Source organism: Periplaneta americana, chromosome 12 (assembly GCF_040183065.1).
Source record: "Periplaneta americana isolate PAMFEO1 chromosome 12, P.americana_PAMFEO1_priV1, whole genome shotgun sequence".
Lineage (NCBI taxonomy): Eukaryota > Metazoa > Arthropoda > Insecta > Blattodea > Blattidae > Periplaneta > Periplaneta americana.
The window spans coordinates 47,742,334-47,764,139 of NC_091128.1; the positions used below are offsets into that span (position 1 = coordinate 47,742,334).

The 21,806-nt window shown below is 35.3% G+C and overlaps 1 protein-coding gene across 2 annotated transcripts in view; it reads right to left on the bottom strand.

The window, feature by feature from the left end:
* The window catches only part of LOC138710385 (uncharacterized), a 39,836-nt gene extending 27,373 nt beyond the window's left edge, over positions 1 to 12,463 (bottom strand). The window contains exons 1-2 of one of the 2 annotated variants that reach the window (XM_069841267.1): positions 12,226 to 12,463; positions 2,640 to 2,933 (exon numbers count right to left, since the gene is read on the bottom strand). In XM_069841267.1, the coding sequence (XP_069697368.1) occupies positions 2,640 to 2,933; positions 12,226 to 12,309 (378 nt within the window). In that variant the 5' untranslated portion in view covers positions 12,310 to 12,463. Of the gene's footprint in view, positions 1 to 2,639; positions 2,937 to 12,225 lie in introns of both variants that reach the window. The other variant, XM_069841266.1, reaches the window with a different exon arrangement.
* Positions 12,464 to 21,806: the final 9,343 nt, after the last annotated feature.

A 21,806-nucleotide genomic window follows, 5' to 3' on the forward strand; every position in this document is an offset into this window, starting at 1 on the left:
TTATGGTTGTGAAACTTGGACTCTCACTTTGAGAGAGGAACATAGGTTAAAGGTGCTTAGGAAAATATTTGGGGCTAAGAAGGATGAAGTTACAGGAGAATGGAGAAAGTTACACAACGCAGAACTGCACGCATTGTATTCTTCACCTGACATAATTAGGAATATTAAATCCAGACGTTTGGGATGGGCAGGGCATGTAGCACGTATGGGCGAATCCAGAAATATAGAGTGTTAGTTGGGAGGCCGGAGGGAAAAAGACCTTTAGGGAGGCCGAGACGTAGATGGGAAGATAATATTAAAATGGATTTGAGGGAGGTGAAATATGATGATAGAGACTGGTTTAATCTTGCTCAGGATAGGGACCAATGGCGGGCTCATGTGAGGGCGGCAATGAAACTCCGGGTTCCTTAAAAGCCAGTAAGTAAGTAAGTAAGTAAGTAGTACAGTCATACACACAGTGGGAAACCAGTAATATAAAGTCAATCTGAATGAATAACAGCATAGGACATCTTAATGGCAAATTGATAACGGACAAACGTATATATCGTAAACAAGATTCGATGTCACTCAATATTAACCCTTAAATTGACAAGGTATCCTATAGGATACAACAGGTTAATTGGCTATATGCTATAATTTTAATAGGACAATAGAAAAGAATTGGTAGGAAAATTAAAATTTCACAAAAAAAAAGTACAACATATAAAATATGGACATTGCGATAGTTGTTTTCTTTATGGTCCGACAAGGTTTAATAAACTAGTGTGAGAAATGAAGCTTTTCCAAGTTAAGGGTTAAAGCTGTGCGCATTCAGCCGTTGCGTAAATTCTAAGGGTGCTATTCATAAACATTTCGCTAGCCCGCGCTACTAGCGTGCTAAATAGGATTCATATCATATCATATCGCTGACATTGGTTTGTGAATACGAAAAACGTTAGTTCGCTGATTATCCACCGAAAGCCCGCGCTAAGAATGTCTATGAATATGGCCCTAGAAGGATAAATATCGTTTTCAATTGTTTAAAATCAAATGACATATAAATTAAAAGTGATAATGCATAATTTTAAAAGGCGAACATAACATTGACATAATAAATGTAACACGTCAGCACTTTCAAGATTATCGTCTTCAATGTGACGCTGTTACGTTTTATGACTGAAAATGTGATTAGGGGAGTAAATATACAAACCGTGCTCTTTCCGATCAGAATTCTCAGGAGATCGAAAAATAGTAATATGCGTTACAAGAGCGGTATGTAGGGACCGATGGCGGGCTTATGTGAGGGCGGCAATGAACCTTGGTTTCCTTAAAAGCCATTTGTAAGTAAGTAAGTAAGTAAGTCTACTAGTACAACACATAGTTTTAATATAAATTTCATGAAGTGTTATTGAATGTCATGAATTCACCTACAGAATAGAAGGCGTGAGAAATTAGGTACTTCTTTAATTTGGCCCTAAATAATCTTATGTTTTGAGTTTCATTTTTTATATCGATAGGGAGGCTATTAAAAATTTTTACTGCCATATGACGCACTCCTTTTTCATAGCACGATAGACTTGCCGATGGAGTATGAAAGTCATTTCTTTGACGTGTATTTATGCTATGAACTGTTGAATTAGTTACAAAGTTTTTACGATTACATACGAGGAAGATTATTAATGAAAATATAGTACTGACAAGCCATGGGCATTATTTGTAGTTTTTTTTAAATTGTCCTACACGATTCCCTAGATTTGGTACCTATTATTATTCTAATTACTATTTTTGTAATAGAAATATATTGTTACTATCTGTGGAATTTCCCCAGAATATTATTCTAAAACTCATTGCCGAGTGGAAGTATGCAAAGTATATTATTTTTAAGGTAGTGATATTTATGATATTTACTATCTTTTGCATAGATCTAATAGCAAAACAAGCTGAATTTAGTTTGGGGGTAATTTCTTTAATATGATTTTTCCAATTTAATACATTATCGAATTTTAAGCCAAGAAATTTGGTTGTTGTTGCTTCTAAAAGGGATATATTGTTAATTATTGCGCTAGAAATTTGCGAGGTTGAATTTGGACAGAATTTAAATTGAATTAGTTAGTTTTGTTACAATTTAATACCAATTTATTGACTGCGAACCAGTCACATATTTTGAAAAGAATTTCCTCTGTTGAAGATTGGAATGTGTTGGAGTTATTGGCTGTAATTACTATACTTGTGTCATCTGCAAATAATATGGGATGACCTACATCTTTTATTAGGGGGGGTAAGATCATTTTTAAACACTAGGAAAAGTAGGGGACCTAATATTGATCCTTGAGGAATTCCATTATTAATAGTTCCCCATGTCGAGGCATATTTCATAGTTGCATTGATTTCAACTTTCTGTTTCCTATCTATGAGATATGAGTGAAACCATTGGTAGACGCTAAAGAGGACGAGACGGGAAGAGAATTTAAGAATTTTTACAGATTTTATAAGGTAATTATTTTCTTCTATTGACAATAAATGAGTATGCTTCTTCATTGAAATGAAATTAGTTCGTGTTCCGAGACTTATTTGGGAGTTATATAATAACAGGCGCACATAACTACTTCATACACACAGTTGGGAAGACACAGCTGCATTGTAGTCGGCCTTGTACTCACGTTAAATACGTTGTCGAAGAAGTCGGGCGGTCGCCTGGAGACAACTCGGTTGTCCAGTCTGGATGAGGATGCCGAGGAGTCTCTCGTTCCGGCACCTCCATTGCCCTTAGGGATTCCGTCGTTCTGAACTGAGCCCCCAAGGCCAGCAGATGCCAAGGTGCCATCAGGAGTACCAGCCTGTGCAAACAGACCTCCAGAGGGGCCTCCGTTCAGGGTTCCTCCGAGCCCGGCGCTGGCGTGATAGCCGCCGAAAGAGGCGGAAACGCTGTCACCGCCGAACTGAGCAGTTGGAAGCTGCTGGTATAAACGGAAACAGTTGCTGAATTTAACAGGACTTGAACATTTTACAGTTTAACTCTTGTAACATTAAACAGTTCTCTTTAAAAGGTGCTGGTCGCTATATCAGCATTTTCTAAGGATTAAATTCAAATGTCAATCACATCAAAATGGAAGGAGTTGTAAATTTGTCCCTTTCTCTAGGTGATTTATGTTGGCTATTACTTGCTAGAAGAATTTTATTCGAACAATATAGAATAGTACATTATGCAACGAGCCTATAATGGTAGTAATTAAGATGCGAGTATGTTTATGAAACGAGCGCAAGCGAGTTTCATAATTTTCATACGAGCGTCTTAATTGCCGTTATAGTCAAGTTTCATACGACTTTTTATGTTCGACCATATTTCTAACTTGAAATTATTCATAAGGATTCATGTTATTCTTATCTGACTGAGGAGCGGAACTGACCTTGTGCAATACCTCGTAAATTGTGAGATGTGCGCAGACGCGAAAGTATTGATTTTTTCCGAGAAACAAATGTCGACATTGACCTTGATATAATCTAGAGAGTAAAATAAACATTAATCCTTATATAACCTTGAAATTGAATTAGACATTGAAAAACGAGATGACAGATTGAATTTATTTGAATATTATTTAGAATTAACGCTAAATATTATACAGTAGTAACAGAACTGACTTTATTTCAAATATAGGTGATTTATTGTGCAATTGGTGAAATGAATTTGCGGGAATGTGCTTTGTGAAAGGCTGGAAGATAACGCTGAATTGATGTTAATTTGTGTGTTGTTTTATCGACTGAGTTTAATATTGTATTTGAGATATCAATTTTATTTTGGATCGATTCTTCAACATGACCTTCTGCGACAGTATTGGATTTCCAGCCCCCGTGACGTTTCAATGTTGTGATATCCGAGAATAATCGATACTCGCGCTTTCATATTGCTACAATGGTATTTTGTGATTGGTGGAACACTTGAACTTTAATGAATAGGTATACTTTAATGAGGTCCATTAAAGGGCTGCTACCAGGTGTATAATTACTACATTTCGGTATGGTCGAACATAAAACATTTATCAGACCAGTAGCTCGGTTATGATGGAATAATTACAGTCATGTCTTTCTAAATTCAGTGAATTTATAATCACATTCGTTTTTATTGTTTGCCTTTAAATGTTCCAACATATTGCAATGCAGGTATTTCACCAGAGAACTCACCCTTTTCCGAAATGAAATAAAACATGTGTTTTGCAGTATAAAGCCAGTTCTTCTAACAAAACATACTGCATTCAAGTATCCATCTTTCCATGGGACGCCTGTGTGACATACTGCACTTACGTACACTTAAATATTAATGTGTCTATATCTACATGTTTTGTGCCTTAATAAACACTCGTAAATTTATAAATGGCTCGAGAAGATTTAATTTGAAAATGCCTCGAAATTAAATTAAATCAGTACCGGTATCATTGATTGTGAATATTTCAATTCTAGTTATCTTCTGGCATATTTTCGGTAATTTTTTAAAGAAAAATATTTCGCTTTTCTTGGCTTATTGAGGGCCGAACCCGTTAGGTTCTTTTTAGCCTATTACGCACCCTATATATATACAGTGATTGTCCAAGTCTGACAGGTAGCTAGAGTAGCATTCATGAATCCGATGTTGACAGGTGAGCCATCCTTTCTTAGGCCTGAAGAAGCCAGGTCCCATCCCAGACAAGTAACGTGATAAGCCCCGGGGCCCGAAGTCCAAAGCCCTTCCTGTATCAGCAACGGAAACCCGCGCTACCTCCAACACTTCACTATTGCAGCTCATGCATTTTGTCAAGACACTCGCGATGCGCAGTAGTGGAACAACGTTTCAGTGTAGGGGGTAGGAGTAAAAGGGAAGGTCGGGCGTGTGTCTACCGAGTTCAAGGCAAAGGCTAACCCATTCCCCTATAATTCGTAAGTAGACTCATCCGATCTCGTGCGCAGCTCTGTAGGAAGAGTTGGGAAGTGTCTGGATTTAATGCTTGCGCTGTAAGATAATAGCTGAAATGAGGGGAAAGTTAATAGTGTTAGTGGAATATTATATAAACGGGAGTCGGACTGGTTGGCGCAGTTGATATAACGCTGGCCTTCTATGCCTGAGGTTGCGGGTTCGATCCCAGGCCAGATCGATGGTATTTCAGTGTCCTTAAATGCAACATGCTCATGCCAGTGGATTTCCTGGGATGTTAAAAAAAGTCCTGCGAGACAAAATTTCGGCACACCGGCGACGCTGATACAACGTCGGCAATTGCGAGCGTCGTTAAATAAAACATTTGTATATATATATATATATATATATATATATATATATATATATATATATATATATATACGGGAGTATACTGAGAAAAACCTCCCTACAACTTCTTCTGTTCACCACAAATTCCATCTAGACTTGGCCGAGGATTGAACTCGATCATTCTGGAAGGAGGACCAACGCGCTAGCATTCAACTACAGACGTGGTAAAGAAATATATCACGACTCTTTCATTTGGACTTCTTTCGAACTACAATTAAAATAATAGGACCGAAAAAAATTGAGGTGTTTTGTGAAATGTTATTTATTCAGATCATCTGCGAAAATGAAAAATTGAATTTAAATATTTGGAACATGTGTGAATTATGAATAAATGTAACGTTTCAAATGGTTAATACGCGTGTTATATATAAGCTTCATTTATATAGGCCGACCTATTGATTCGATAACACTGCGTTACAAATTTTAACTTTCTTCTTGCGCTGGGCATGTGATACATGTTTTCCATATAATTTGAGCCTCCTGAATACGAATGTGACAATAAAAACAATTGTTGGTTACGGGTTTTGAGAAATTTTGGAATTTACATCTATTCAAAATACTGCTTTATATAATGACAATAAGGTTAATATTCACTGTTGAGAAGATTACAGCTTTCCTTTTCTGCATTTTCTTTCATACTAGGCATCAGATAAATTACGAGATAAAGTTAAACAATAGTCTGCTAGCATATTGGTACTCCACTGTCCTTGGTATCTTTTTTCTATTAGTTGAAATTTATTCATGAAAGCGCTCACCATGCTCATTACTGAAATCGTCACAATTCTCGGGGAAAAAGTCAAGATGGAAGTCAATTTTCAGGCACATGTTACATCCCATAGTTTCATACGTCAACAATAAATTTTGCCCTAGTTCTTTACAGTTCTCACTTCTACGGTTACCCAGAAAATTTAATACAACCTCCTTGAATGCAATCCAGGCGGCTTTCTCTTTTTCTTCCAACAAAGATTCGAATTGATTGTCCTTCATTATTTCTCTAATTTGTGGTCCATTGAAAACTCCCACTTTTATTTTCGAGTCACTAATAGCAGGAACGTTTTCCTGGATATGTTTAAATGCTTCAGGTTTATGATTCATCCCTTAAAAAAAATTCTTTATTATCCCTAACTTAATGTGTGAAGGGAGTAAAATTACTTTACTTTGAGGTATAAGGGGTTGATGTGTGATATTTTTCTTCCCTGACTCTAGTGATTGTCGTTTTATTTTATAATGTTTATCTCGAGAGCGACTGTCCCATTCACACGGAAAGCAGCAAAATTTTGTTTAGCCTAATTGCATTCCAAGAAGCAATGATACAATCTTCAAACCCGCACATATAAACCATTCGTAATTTGAATATTATCATTAGCGCACACTTTAAAGAAATACACGTCTTACACAGAATACTAACACCACGGAAATCTCCTGGTAAACTGAAGCGATTTCATATAGCGAATCTGTTTCTCCCCCTCCAAATGTAACAGAAAAGTGCAATGAAACAATTTCCGCTCCTAGAAATCGTTTTGACAAGGTGGTCTATTGCAAAATATAAACTACAGTAATGTCATTAAAGCTCACAGTGAAAGAAGTACACATCTCAAGTAAAATAAAGTAAACTCAAGCGAATTCATACCGCGAACCTGTTTCACTCCCTCCAAATAGACTCGTAAAAGGGCAATAAAATAACTTCCGTTTCTACAAGTGCTTCTAACATGGTGGCCTACTTATACTAATGTTGTTTTCACATAATGGGTCGTCATATTTGTAAAACAAAGTAGTTACACACGAAATACTGTGATTTTTTAAATAGAATGCATATAAAATGAATTATATTGTGCATCTGAAAAACCCGAACTGATGGAACATTTTGATTGTTATTTTCTATTTCAGGAGGTCGAAATTAAGTAAGAATTTGTTAGTTTTATGTCTGGCGCAAAATGGCTGTTGACCAGTGTAATCACTGTCATTCTCACTATGATATTCAGACTATGTTGTTAACACAAATTCAAGGACGGATTGACGCCAACGATTCTTAGAAATATCACTTGAATACTAATACAAGATGTTATTATTTCCTCAGAGAATGTAATATTTGGCCCGTTACATTGTCTTGAATATTATTATTATAAACTAATGTTCTGCATTTGCACTAAAACCAAGTATCGGAATGTATGAACTTCTTTGTCCAACGATTGTTTTTAACTACAGACGATATTCGGATCTGATCATCATGATCAGCAATATCGCCATCATTATCACCACCGCTATTCCCATGGCCACCAGACCATAATCATCGTGATCGTCTTAATTATTATCATGACGTCATTGGAACGTGAAAATAATGGATATGTAAAGAGTCACAAAGAAGATGAGAGGAATCGAAGTACATACTCGGAGGAAACTAATCCGACAGTCATTTCCTCCATACCAAGTCTCGCATAAACATCCGGGAAATCCAATTCAATCTGTTTCTTTAGTCCTAGAGATTGTAATAATTATGATGGAACTGGGGTTGGCCCACGGTGAATCATTTGATCGGAATCCCTCTAAAGGAAACTTGTCATAATGTAGTACGGTGACAAAAAACAAGCGAATTATATACCCAGTTACTGCAGGAGAGGAGGAGGCCTCAGCTTTCGAATCACCAGCCAGAAGAAACCATTTGGATCTCGAATAATAATAATAATAATAATAATAATAATAATAATAATAATAATCTCTATACTAATAATAAATCTGTAGCCGAAATGTTTCTGGTAATTTTCGATTTTCCAAAAAAATTGGTCCTAACATATATAATTAACCATCCTGAAACCGAAAATCGCTTTTTTTTTAATTTTTGTTTGTATATCTGTCTGTCTGTCTGTATGTTTGTTACCTTTTCACGCGATAATGGCTGAACGGATTTCGATGAAAATTAGAATATAAATTAAGTTCGTTGTAACTTAGATTTTAGGCTATATGGCATTCAAAATACATTATTTAAAAGGGGGGTTTTAAGGGAGCTTGAATTAAATAAATCGAAATATCTCGCTTATTATGGATTTTTGTGAAATACATTACATAACAAACGTTCCTTTAAAAAATGATTTCTGCTAAGTTTTATTCTTTGCAAAATTTTGACAGGACTGATATTTAATGAGATAAATGAGCTTTAAAATTAAATACAATGCCATCTAAGGTGGTGTAATGAAATGAAAACAAATGATTTCGTCTATAAGAGGCCTTGGACAACAACAATCGAAAGCTATGAAACATAGCCTACAGAGAATATTTCTGTGTTTGTATGAAGTAATATCGGAAGCTAAATTAACCGATTTGTATAATTAATTATTATTTCACCATTGGAAAGTGTAGTTTCTCGAAATGGACATGATGCTATAATGTTATTACAGTAACTTCTGAGTGAATCGAGGACAGTTAAGATTGAAATAGCTTCTTACGCACAGAAAACTTGATAGGTTATTCTGTATATTCGTTTACTTAAAGGGGCCTGAATTACAGTAAATAAATCGAAATTCGACCTCGCTTATTATTGATTTTTGTGAAAAATGTTACATAATAAAAGTTTCCTTAAAAATGATTTCCGATAAGTTTTATTCTATGCAAAATTTTGATAGGACTGATATTTAAGGATATACAAGGCTTTTAAAATAACAATATAATACTCGTACATTTTCACCGCCGCCTCAGATTATAGCGTTGTTGTTCCTGCAGTAATTCCTGTGTGCAAAATATAAAATTTTTGAGTAGGAAGAAAAAACACATTTATTCATTCCATGGTAATGGTACATAGGAGAACGTGAATTCTTACATTTTCGAAACAAAGAAATATAATTTTATTACATATCGCTATATATGCTGTATCACTATTTAAGTTATTTGAAGGGTTCAGAACCATGGTGGGCCAAGGGCCATTTACTGAAGACGTAGAAAACAATGGTTAAAATTAAGTTATTACCATAATTCAATGGAAACATAAGTTATAGCAAGTAATATAAAGTTTACACATTAAAACTAAATGATATGTCAATCTTCATTAAACTATGGTTTCATGTAATAACAAATAAGAAACATGTTAAAGGAATTGTCATTGCACCAAATGAGTGCTCTCTGGACCAAAATGATCGCATTTTAATTATTTAAGTACAATTTAAATTAAGTAACATATTAATCGATTTATCCTTCTATCAAACACGAATGTTCCCTGGATCAAACGTCCTATTTTAATTATGTAATTACTTTATATTAATTTCTAACAGGTGCAGCGGGGCGCACGGGTACGGATAATAATAATAATAATAATAAAAATAATAATAATAATAATAATAATAATAATAATAAATATATATTAAAGGTGATAATTTTCAGTTGTATAAACACTAGTAAAAAGTTAAATCAGCTCAACAACTTGTCATAGATTCTGAAATTGCATTATAAAATGTTAATGATCCCCAAAGGAATATAATAAGACACAAAAGCAAATAGAATCAACAAATTACAATCTAACATCAAGCAAAGTAAAAGTCCTTTTACTAGAAATACAAATAAACAAACAGTGAAGAAACCTTGCAATAAAATTTCAGAAAATAATTTGATTGTAACAAAAGCAGATAAGGGAAACGCAACTGTAATTTTAGAAAAAAACAGATTACATTAAAAAACAACTGTATATTTCGGAAAATAAGTTTGAAACTTTGAAAAGAGATCCCACAAATCACTATCAAAGGAATTTAAAAGATCTCTAAAATTAAATAGAATTCACTATCACGAAGAAAGGAAAACGTTCATTAATTTCAATGAATCCACAGGGTCCTAAACTGAGATCTTTATCAAAAATACACAAACCAAACATCCCTATTAGATCAGTTGTAAATTTTCCCACAGCTCCCACCTACAATACTGCAAAATTCTTACAAAATTATTTTAAGACTAATTTCAAATTTCGCAATAAGTACACTATAAGGAACACTGTAGAAATGATTGATATAAAAAAAATATCAGTGTTCATACAACTGAAATACAGCTGTCACCTTTAATGTATTTTATGCTCGACCATGCCGAAAAGTATTAATTATACATCTGGTAGCACCCCTTTAATAGACCTCATTAAAGTACACCTATTCATAAAGTTCAAGTGTTCCACCAATCAGAAAATACCATTGTAGCAATATGAAAGGGCAAGTATCGATTATTCTCGGATATGCAATCGAAAGACAACTAGTTCTGTTACTATAATGATTAGCGTTAATTGTAAATAATATTCAAATAAATTCAATTTGTCATCTCCTTTTTCAATGTCTAATTCAATTTCAAGGTTATATCAAGATTAATGTTTATTTTACTCTCTAGATTATATCAAGGTCAATGTCGAGATTTGTTTCTCGGAAAAAATCAATACTTTCGCGTCTGCGCACATCTCACAATTTACGAGGTATTGCACAAGGTCAGTTCCGCTCCTCAGTCAGATAAGAATAACATGAATACTTAGAATAATTTCAAGTTAGAAATGTGGTCGAGCATAATCAGTCGTATGAAACTTGACTATAATTGTAATCAAGACGCTCGTATGAAAATTATGAAACTCGCTTGCGCTCGTTTCATAAACATACTCACGTCTTAATTACTACCGTTATAGGCTCGTTGCATAATGTACTTTTATCAAATCAATGAACACTGTATTATTGACCTAACATGTGTGTTTTATCTTGAAATATAATAATAATAATAATAATAATAATAATAATAATAATAATAATAATGATAATTCTGATAAACATGAATGATTTAATTATATGATAGTGATTCCGCAGTACCAGCGAGTACGTCGAATACTGTCATCTGTAATTTAGGTATCAAATAATATCAACTGATTGAATTGATATACAGTAAGGTCCGAAAGTCTTGTCACCCCCCCCCTTATTTGTATGTTAATGTGCATCCATTTTGAACATGTCATGGCAGATGTGTGACAATGGTTGATACTTTACGTTCCAGCTTGTTTAGTGATCCAGAACATCAGTATGGGACCATCATTGTCGCGGCACAAAATGATGCGGCGCCATGTCCTGTGTGAAATTTTCCGCAGCAAAGGCGGTGTGATTTCCCTGAATGCCTCCCTAACAGCTTGCTTCAAATCTTCAATTGTCTGGTATCGATGTTGCGAGACATGCTGCTTAATTATTCCCCAAAGAGAAGTCACACCGCCTTTATATTTTCATCAATAACTTCGCGCATCAAACATTTTCTTTATTTATTTTAGTAGGTTATTTTACGACGCTTTATCAACAGCTTAGGTTATTTAGCGTCTGAATAAGATGAAGGTGATAATGCCGGTGAAATGAGTCCGGGGTCCAAGACCGAAAGTTACTCAGCGTTTGCTCATATTGGGTTGAGGGAAAACACCGGAAAGAACCTCAACCAGGTAACTTGCCCCCACCGGGAATCGAACCCGGGCCACCTGGTTTCACGGCTAGACGTGCTAACCGTTACTCCACAGGTGTGGACCAACATTTTCTTGTAAGCCTACTTATACACACTTCAGCAATAAGTGTCCGATTTTTTGGTCTTTCTTAACACATTCGCTAATTAATTCCTCAATATTTACAGCAGTCCTATGTAAATTATTCCATTAGTTTATTTATATAATAGGAGAGCACAGAGTTTTTTTTTTTTTAATTTGCTGTGCAAGATGTTTAATTTTACAGTCGAGATATGAAGAACATTAGAATTTCACATTCTATTGTTTCTTTAAATTAAACAATTGGACAACACAAGAATTTTTTTAATATGCCGTACAAGAACTTCAATTTTTTCAGTCGAGATACTGTATGTCGTACGTGAGAATTCTATTGTAGGCAGCACTACAGCAGAATTTTGTTATAGAAAAATTAAAAACATTTCATAACTATCTTGAGGAAGCGGAAGACAAATCAAACATAATTAAAATTACTTACGTCGTTAGACTCCACTGTTGTCCGCGGTGCAGCGCTGCAGGCGATGAGCCCACACAGGAACACAATTAGTACGTGCAGCGCCATATCCAGCGAGGCGAGTAGCAAGAAGATCGCAGAGAAACTGATGGCAGGCCGGCAGCTACCGCGACTCTTACCTCGAGGAAAGGTATGACGGCACACTATTGTAATATTGCGGCACCAAGGTCACGACAGTTCTGGCATGTTAAAGCGGCCCCACTTCCAGGTTCCCCTACGCAATGCGATTGCTTCTTGTGTTTTGTTGCAATGCCTGGGAGTCGAAATTGATCTTTGATTGGTATACGTCACAAATGACTTGAAATTAAGTTGTTCTTGAATCTACTGTTGTGGCTATTAATCATCGCGAGTAAAGATGATTTAGCTGATTCTATGATTGCGTTATATTGTATGAATGAAGGCTCAGATGAAATAACAGTAGAGATGTTTCAAAATGATATCGCAGTTTTCACTGTAATTACCTCAGTTTATAGTCCGTAGATCTTCCTTTGTCTGAGTCCGTAGTGCAGCTTCAAGGAGTTTTGTGCAAGTGTGAACAATTCTCTGACCCCAATATGCTGCAAGCCTAGACGTAAATTTTTCCTTATTTTTTCTACTTCATTCTTTGTTTCTATTTTAGTTTACCACAACCAATTTCCTGAACACAGCGAAAGCCTTTGATAAAACCTGAAATAACAGTCTCATTTTGAAACCAATTAAACTCGACCACCCAGAAGTCCTCACACATTTTCAGTACATCGCTCCTTCATTAAAATTAAAACACTAATCCCCTACAGGGTATTTCAAAGATAACATACAGGGACATCATTTTATTTTTACTAACATTTTTAATATTAACCTGGCTATAACTCTGGATCAACGCCGTTTGCTAGCCCGTTCCACGACTGGAGTTCGATGATACTGGCGTAATGTACAAACAAATCACTTTAATAGGTATAGGAGGGAAGAAAAGTAGTTCATCCATTCACGTAAACTAGGAAATATCGCGATTTTGAGTTTGATAATTTTCATTAGGTTCTTGTTTAATCAAAATACAGTACTGTATTAACAATGAGTATTTTTACTCACGAACTGAGCTGTCCTTGTGGACATATTCATTATGCAGTGTATATTATACTGTCTACAGCACATTAACGTACAATTTAGAGAATGAAGTTAAATTGAAAAATAATCATAATATGGATATTTAAACACATTTTTTAAAATGGTGGACGTTCATTTCGATACAGGCTTCAGTTCTAATGTGCATATTATCGCACTATAGACTATTGTACCTAATCCCAATTACCAGTTTCGTCCTTCGTACTAGTAACTCATGTTGAAATATTTCTGTACCTACTCTATAAAAGAGTACCTTACGCACTGTAAATTCAATCTTCACTTCCGCCCGATCAGAATAGATAAAATTACTCAGGCATACTATCTACTGTCCGTCCAAGTGGTTATGTCGTAGGGTCGTAAAAAAAGGGGGGGAAATCACGTGATAGTTAATTACTTAACGAGGCCATTTTATTTAAGTTATTTTAAACAGTTGTATAATATTACATAGACGTCCAATTCCTAACAGAAATTAATGTTCTCAGAAAAGATTTAAGACAGCCCAGCCACTAGCTGGCGAATAAAAGCTGGTGGGGGAAACCGGGATACGACGTAGGCAAATGGACGACAGTACCTATGCGAAAATGATTTAATATTGAAAGCTCTTTCGTCACTGGAAAACGCGATCATATTTTTGGAACGTATTGTTTACTATGACCGTAAGACTACTATGACTGTATGTGCGTCTTGGATCTGTGTGGAGGACGGTTGAACTTCATTAGTAGAAGGGGTGGGAGTGAAGTACATCCAAAAACTCAGGTACAATAAAAATTGAAGTAAAAATAAAATGATGTCCCTGTATAATTACAATTAAAACTGAATGAAGGGTTTTAGATAAAGCGCCCATGCACATCATAACTTGTATTTAGAAAGGAATATTTTTAACGAAACAAAATAATTGTTTTATTTTTATACGAGTTATACCCTCATCGACAAAATAATAATACCATAAAGTTTCTTTAAAATAATCTGAAAGAATATATTTTTTATGCATTTGTTCTATACCAAGGGTGCCAAACATGCACACCCTAGAGCGCAAACATTACCATCCCTACTTCCTCCACATCCTGTTCGCGACTCTATTTTCATTCCCTGCAGAACGTAAACAGTGGCGAGCAGTAGATATCTGAAAATGACACTGTCTACAGTGATCTGAATGAAGGGGGGAGAGCAAAGGTGAATTGTTCAATGGTTGAGCTGTATGGACTTTTTCCATTGCTAATTGTCAAAATTATAATACAACGTTTCGAAGAGTGAACCTCTCTTCGTCTTCAGGTGAAAACCTACTGTGGGGATCGTTACAAAAAATTTTGTGAGTTCCGTCTTTATACAGGATGTATCAAAATGTCTGGTCAATCCTTAAGGACATGGTTCAGGACCTTATTTCCAACAAAAAACCCTAATACACTTTTTTTTTTTTCCAATATCCATCTCTGTTTCCGAGTTACACAAATATTATGTACCGTATCTATCCCCATTTGATTCCACACCTAATGGACCTATCTGCTTGAGAGAAGGTAGGCTAATTGTCAGTTAAATAAGTATATAATAAATTTTTAATCTTAAGACATATCAACTTGCAAATGTTTATTTGCTATTTAATAAGATATATGAACGTTTTCGCCGTTTGGGGCATCATCAGAGATAACGAAAACATATAATCTGAACCTTTAATAATAAATTATGCAAATAACAAGAATAAAGAACAATGTATGTATGCAATGCATGAGATTCATGAGCATACATGCATTGTTCTTTATTCTTGTTATTTGCATTATTTATTATTATAGGTTCAGATTATATGTTTTCGTTATATCTGATTATGCCCCAAACGGCGAAAACGTTCATATATCTTATTAAATAGCAAATAAACATTTGCAAGTTGATATGTCTTAAGATTTAAAATTTATTATATACTTATTTAATAATTCACTAGGCATATTGAAATATAAAAATGAATTGTAAATTAATTGTCAGTTGTCTAGAGCAGATGTTCAAAATTTCCTCCTCTCACACGAACACACGCTTCAGCACGCCGTCTGACCTCATGCTGCTCATTATCCAACCCGTGCTGGTGTATCTCCATTGCAGCCGTGTTAATATTTGCAATGAGCTCTTCCCTGCTTGCTATCTCCATTTGGTACACTTTCTCCTTCATACAACCCCAGAAAATGAAGTCCAATGGTGTTAGGTCTGGGGAGCGTGCTGGCCAGGCAACTATGGTATCAACTAGATTGTGCTCCAGCACATTTCAAACTTCCAGTACGTCAGTGGTTAGATCACCATTTTCCATGTAGATGGATTGGAAGGGATGGTCCCATTGCCTGGCCAGTCCGGTCCCCAGACCTAACGCCGTTGGAGTTCTTTCTCTGGGGCTGCATAATATAGATTACAACATGCAAATCGTTGCATCGCACCTCAGGAGTCTCGCACGTCCTCATCTAGAACTACAGAATAGAAACATCACACGCGATGTTCTGTATGACTAAAAATACTTAATATGTAATACAATAAATAGCATACATTGTGTACCGGAAAGCAAGAACAGGAATCCATAATAAAAAGTGAACTATGTATGCATTGCCTATGGCCGAACATGCGTGCCGACTGCCAATTTAGTTTCACAAACTTGTATTATATAATTGAAAGGTTTTTTGGACACCCAACCATAGTAAAAAAAACATAAATTTTCAGGACAAACAAAACACTATCTGGCATGGTGTTATTGTCACTTCATCGTGCTGTTTCTTAAGGTGTTGTAGAAACTTGGGAAAACTGTAGTATATTTATAACTTAAATTGCTTCATATAAATACATGTGTAAAGTAGATAACTGTGGACAACGGTTGTTTTAGGAAAAAAAATACTCTGTTGTGGCTGAAGTATGCTTCTCCTTTAATGTTCTTTATCTTTATTATATTTTGTTTCTTCTCCTTTCGTTGCATATGTTTCTTCAATTGGGTTATTTCTGCATCTAAAGATGACTCCATAACTAATACAACAATTCACGTGCTAAAGTATTTTTTACCTGAGGTGACTTTTCCCGCGTACATAAGAAGCAGTACTGGCAATCTACTATAGTTTAAAATTGTATGGATAAATGTTTCAAGATGATACGAATGGGATAATTGTAAATGTTACCATCGTCCTGGACAATGGCTTTGTTCACAAAAAAGGTCTTTGGACTATGTTGTTTTATGTAAGCCACTGAAAATTTACACCTCTATAACATACAGTAGGATTATGTTTTTTTTTTTTTTTTCACTAAAACTAATTCAGTAAATGACCGCTACAATACGCTCACCACATGCATAATATCTCAAATTGCATTATTGGACTATGTTTTTTTTTTAAAACCTTCAATTTCTCTTGTACTTATGATGGCTTTTAATTGGTACTATAAATCGGGAGTGATTCCAATATAACTGTAGAAATTTAATTCCTATTCAAAATTGCTGTATTTTTTAAGTCCTGTGCACGATTATTGCATTTTGAAAATGTTTCATTGCCTTAAATACAAGGTGCTTACAAATGATTGAAGCAGTTTAAAAAATCGCTGCACATATATTATTTAACTTATGATTATAAAATTGTATAATTACATAGAAAACTCACCAAATCTTTTTTACACGTTACATTTCCTCGCTATGTGCCCCTCTAGTGATTCTGTAAAGAAGTTCGATGTACCATGTATCTGTCAATTTAAGCAAAGGCGTTAATGATACGAACCTGGAATTCTACAAACACCGAATTCTTCACATATTTCATACAAAAAATCACAAGAAATTAAGTCGGGGGAGCGTGCAGGCCATGACAGCAGTTCGTGATCATTCCCGATATGACCAATCCATCAGTTTCGTACTCTGGTGTTTAAAAAGTCACGAGCGTACGCGCTCAGCTATTTCTTCAGGCACAGGAGGACGACTCGTGTTTATTGTTTAAAGATGCCTTCCATAGATTTAAATTGTTCATAATGTACCAATACCAAATGGAGTTGGCGCTGGGTGAATCTTTATGGAACTTCGAAAGTATCGTCGAACCGTTGTGGCAGATTCACTTGAATGAAATTCGAGGATAGCATTTGCATCCTCACCGTTTGTTGTCATCTTATTATAGCGTTTTCCCGGAAACATATGCTTGCCGGGCAATTGGCAATTCAAACAAGACTTTGAGAGATACTTAATTGTAACGCTAAACGCGGTCACTAAGGGTGCTATTCATAGACATTTCTCTAGCCCGGGCTACGAGCGTGCTAAACAGGATTCATATCATATCATATCGCTGACACTGGTTTATGAATACGAAAAACGTTAGTTCGCTGATCATCTACCGAAAGCCCGCGTTAAGAATGTCTATGAATACGGCGCCATATCTCTAATAATACGGCCATTAAAAATCATGAAACCGCTTCAACCGTTTGTAAACAGCCTGTATTGTTTCGGTCTTACTAATAAAAACTCTATATACAGACGTTTAACTGTGTTATACTTATACAATGAGTAACTCGTTTATAAGTCGTGTGTAAATTCCTTACTAATAATCACGACATACATCGTGTATAACAGTATAACTGTTAACGCAGCTACGTCGTAGTTTCGTCATTACTTCATTACAAAAGGTAATAGAATATCTGAGATTGTCTATTGCATCCGGTAGAGCGCTCTAGTGTGCCGTGTTAAGTATCGATAGTACAACTGGCTCTGACCGATTACACACTATATTTTGGTCAAAGAGTACAAGCTACAGCAATATTATTCTACTTATTCTGTGCTCTTTGGTGTGCTCTGTGGTTACAAGGCATCTATCATCATAAAATAACAGTCGATACGAACAGCTGTTAGAGAAGCGGCCATTTTTTCTCTATATACAACGCTTAAACAAGGGTTTTCGTGTGTATAACTACTGCAAAGCAATTCCCATTGTAAAGTTACAGACTGTTTATACTTCCATCGCTTATGCATGGTTTATTAGTAACGTTTTCTGTCTCAACTCTGCATCAGTCTCGTATAAAAACTGTACACGGTTTATTAGTAAGACCGTTTATGTTTACATAATGTTAAATATACCCTTAGTTCTAGGCTTTGAAATTAACGTTGTTTCAGTAATACTCCACAGACTTGAAAGTTTTCGAATCGTTGCCTTTAATTTTATACAACTCATATGCTCTAGTAAACAGTAAAATCAAGGTCTGTTTCTATGCAGGAAATGCCATGTATACTGCGACGAAGCGTTCAGCCATATCGCCTAAATACTGCACCAAGAATCGTACGTCATTCTTGACAATCGCAGAGCGCATGTAACATCAGACCAGCCAACGAATGAGAGGAGGGAATTTAGTAGAAAATATATTTTTTAAATAATGATGATAATGATAATAAGAATAGCTTATTTACTTACTGGCTTTTAAGGAACTCGGGGGTTCATTGCCGCCCTCACATAAGCCCGCCATTGGTCCCTATCAGAGTCCTGCATTGGAGCTAAATCGCTCGCTTGAACTCGATCGAATGTCGCACCCTCGAGTGAGATAAGATCGGTCGTGATACGCTCGTAATAAATAGAAGCACAGTACAAGGTCATCTCACCCACATGTCTTATCTTGTATGGAAGGCGACAGATAAGATACACATATGTTTTGCTCACACGGTAAAAATAAGGCTTTATTTTCTGCGTTTATGACAAACGTTTAATGGAACAGTCAATGGAACGTACCAAAACAGGAACATGAAGTTATAAATAAAATAGTATGAAAAACATCGATATACAGTTATTACTGCTAATTAATAATTATTCAATATTTGATTTACCACATATATAATATGATAGGTCCATACATAGAGTTCCGTCTATATACTGCGACAATGTAGAAACGTTTTACAAAATATTATTGATATAGCAGTAGATTAATAACAATATTAGTACAGAGATAACGTCACAGAAAATATAATAAAACGAATAATCATACTGCACAACTGTTACAGACGAAAAAGATTGATACACTAATTATTATTAGAGATTATTATTATTACTAGAAATCTTGATACGGTTTTTGTATTATCGTGATTGTGCTCTCCGTTTATAATAATTACATTTACATCCAATAACATCTATCAGATGTGGCAAAAACAAAATCACTCCTGTTGGGGGGGGGGGGGACATTTACCTACAACATTTACATTGCATTTTAAAGGAAGTTTTGTAGTTGTACTATGGAGAGATTAGTTAAAAACTGCAAAGTTTTGATATGATAAACATCTATGATGTTACTACACAGTTCATCACTGTAACAAGAACGAATGTGTAACGCTCGGCTTATACCGTACGAGAATTTATCGCTCGCGATAATTTTACCCATCATGCATGTGCGCTATCTATCGGATTATGCTATGAACTACTTGGCGCTCGAGCGAAAACGTCCGATGCAGACCTCTGGTCCCTATCCTGTGCAAGATTAAATCAGTCTCTATCAACATATCCCACCTCCCTCAAATCCATTTTAATATTATATTCCCATCTACATCTCGGCTTCCCCAAAGGTAATAATAATAACAATAGCAATAATAGTTATGATAACGAAATAATAATAATAATAATAATAATAATAATAGTTATGATAATGATATTGATAATAAAAATGGAGGAAAATATAGCTAACATTAAACAAGGAAGTTGTGTGATCATCTCTACATTCCCGAGATTATTATGTCAATGTGGGAGAGCGGAAGTCGTGAGTTGATTGATGGTGACGTGTGCATTATACATGAAAGTTGGGTTAGCGAGTCTAACTTCGAACCCAGCGGTCCCGGGTTCGATTCCCGGTGAGGACGAGTTGGCTGGGCGAGGTTTCTTCGGGATTTTCCCTCACTCCTATGGATGAATATCAGGTAACTTTATCAGGCGATTGGAATCCCACTCATCTTCGCCACTTCCTTTCCTCCCCCATCATCCTTTCCTCATCATCCAGTTTCTGTTTTTTCAGATCACTCTACAGCCGGCCTCCCGGAGCTACTGGCGCAATAGATGGAATTACATGTCTTAAAAAAATTACACTGTTTATGTGTCTCTATTTAATTTATTTGTCGAGATTCCTCACATAGGTATATTAGTAAATGTGGAAAACATTTCACAATTTTATACGCTTAATGTTTTATTTTGTTGTAGCTGTAATAGAGTTGTAATTAACTACAATTTTATTACAAAACGTCATCAAGTAAACTAAAAACTTCAATTCCATTCCGTATTATATTTAGCTGAGCGTAGCAGACTTGTATTGTATCGAGTGAGTGTGAGTATGATGGACTAAAACGATTTTTAGCTCCTTTTTAAACTATGAAAATGTTATTAGTTAATATTCTTATTTGTTTCCTAATTTTTATTTTTTATTGGCTGTTCATTCTAGCATACCTTGGGAAAACAATTTTCATAGAGCTTATTTTTTGAATATATTTAAAACCCAACTATTCTGACGCTTGTTTCTTTTGTTTTTTTAAGAAAGACGATGTTAAGTTTCTTCATTGTTACAACAGATGTTATTTCCCTTAATGTTGTCATATATAATTCCTCTGATATCAATATTTATTGTTTACAAGAATTATAACATTATTAAAAACGAAAATCTTCATTAGAAGATCGTGTCTTCTTGATAACCCTAGCCTATCAAAATTATTAATTATTGGCCAGGTATAAGAATTTTTGCTATCGCAATATTCAAGGAAATAGTAATAATTAAGCATGTGGATTACAGAGTGAAGTATAGGAGTAATTAATATATTAAAAATGTTTCCAGATGAAGATGATGAATTATAGAAGGGCAGTGACTACTGAAGTTCAAGAATGCGTAAAATAATAAAACAAACACCTACGAGTAGGCTTACTCACATTTAACTCTTTCTTTTCTCCCACAATTTCATGGAAAGATTTATTGAAACAGATACAGCAATTGCTGTGCTATTTTTCAACGTGTTACCCACTGGAATTGAGACATTTGCCATAGGCTATTGTGGGATCAGTTTTATATCCTTGCATCGTAAAAGTCTGCCGCCTGGGATTCGAACCGGTATGACAAATGTCTCATTTCTGGTAGGGAATATGTTTAAAAATAGCGTAACAATTGCTGTGTCTGTTCCAATAAATCTTTCCATGAAATTATGTTTTTTTTCTGTAAACGACCGCAGGGAAAATCACTTTCTGGACGGTCTCGTAATTGCAGCCTAGTGGCCAAAATTTGTATAACCATTTGTTTTGACATTATAAATATGGTGGAAGAAAAAAATTTAACTTTTTTGTCTGCCCCCCTCAGAATGTTTGTTTGTGACCCATAAGTTCCTATAACATGCCACACATGAGGAAAACCACGCTGTTGATGAGTCATTAGTACCTTACTATGGCCCCCATGGCCTGAAACAATTTATTACAGACTAGCCGTACCCATGCGCTCCGCTGCACCCGTTA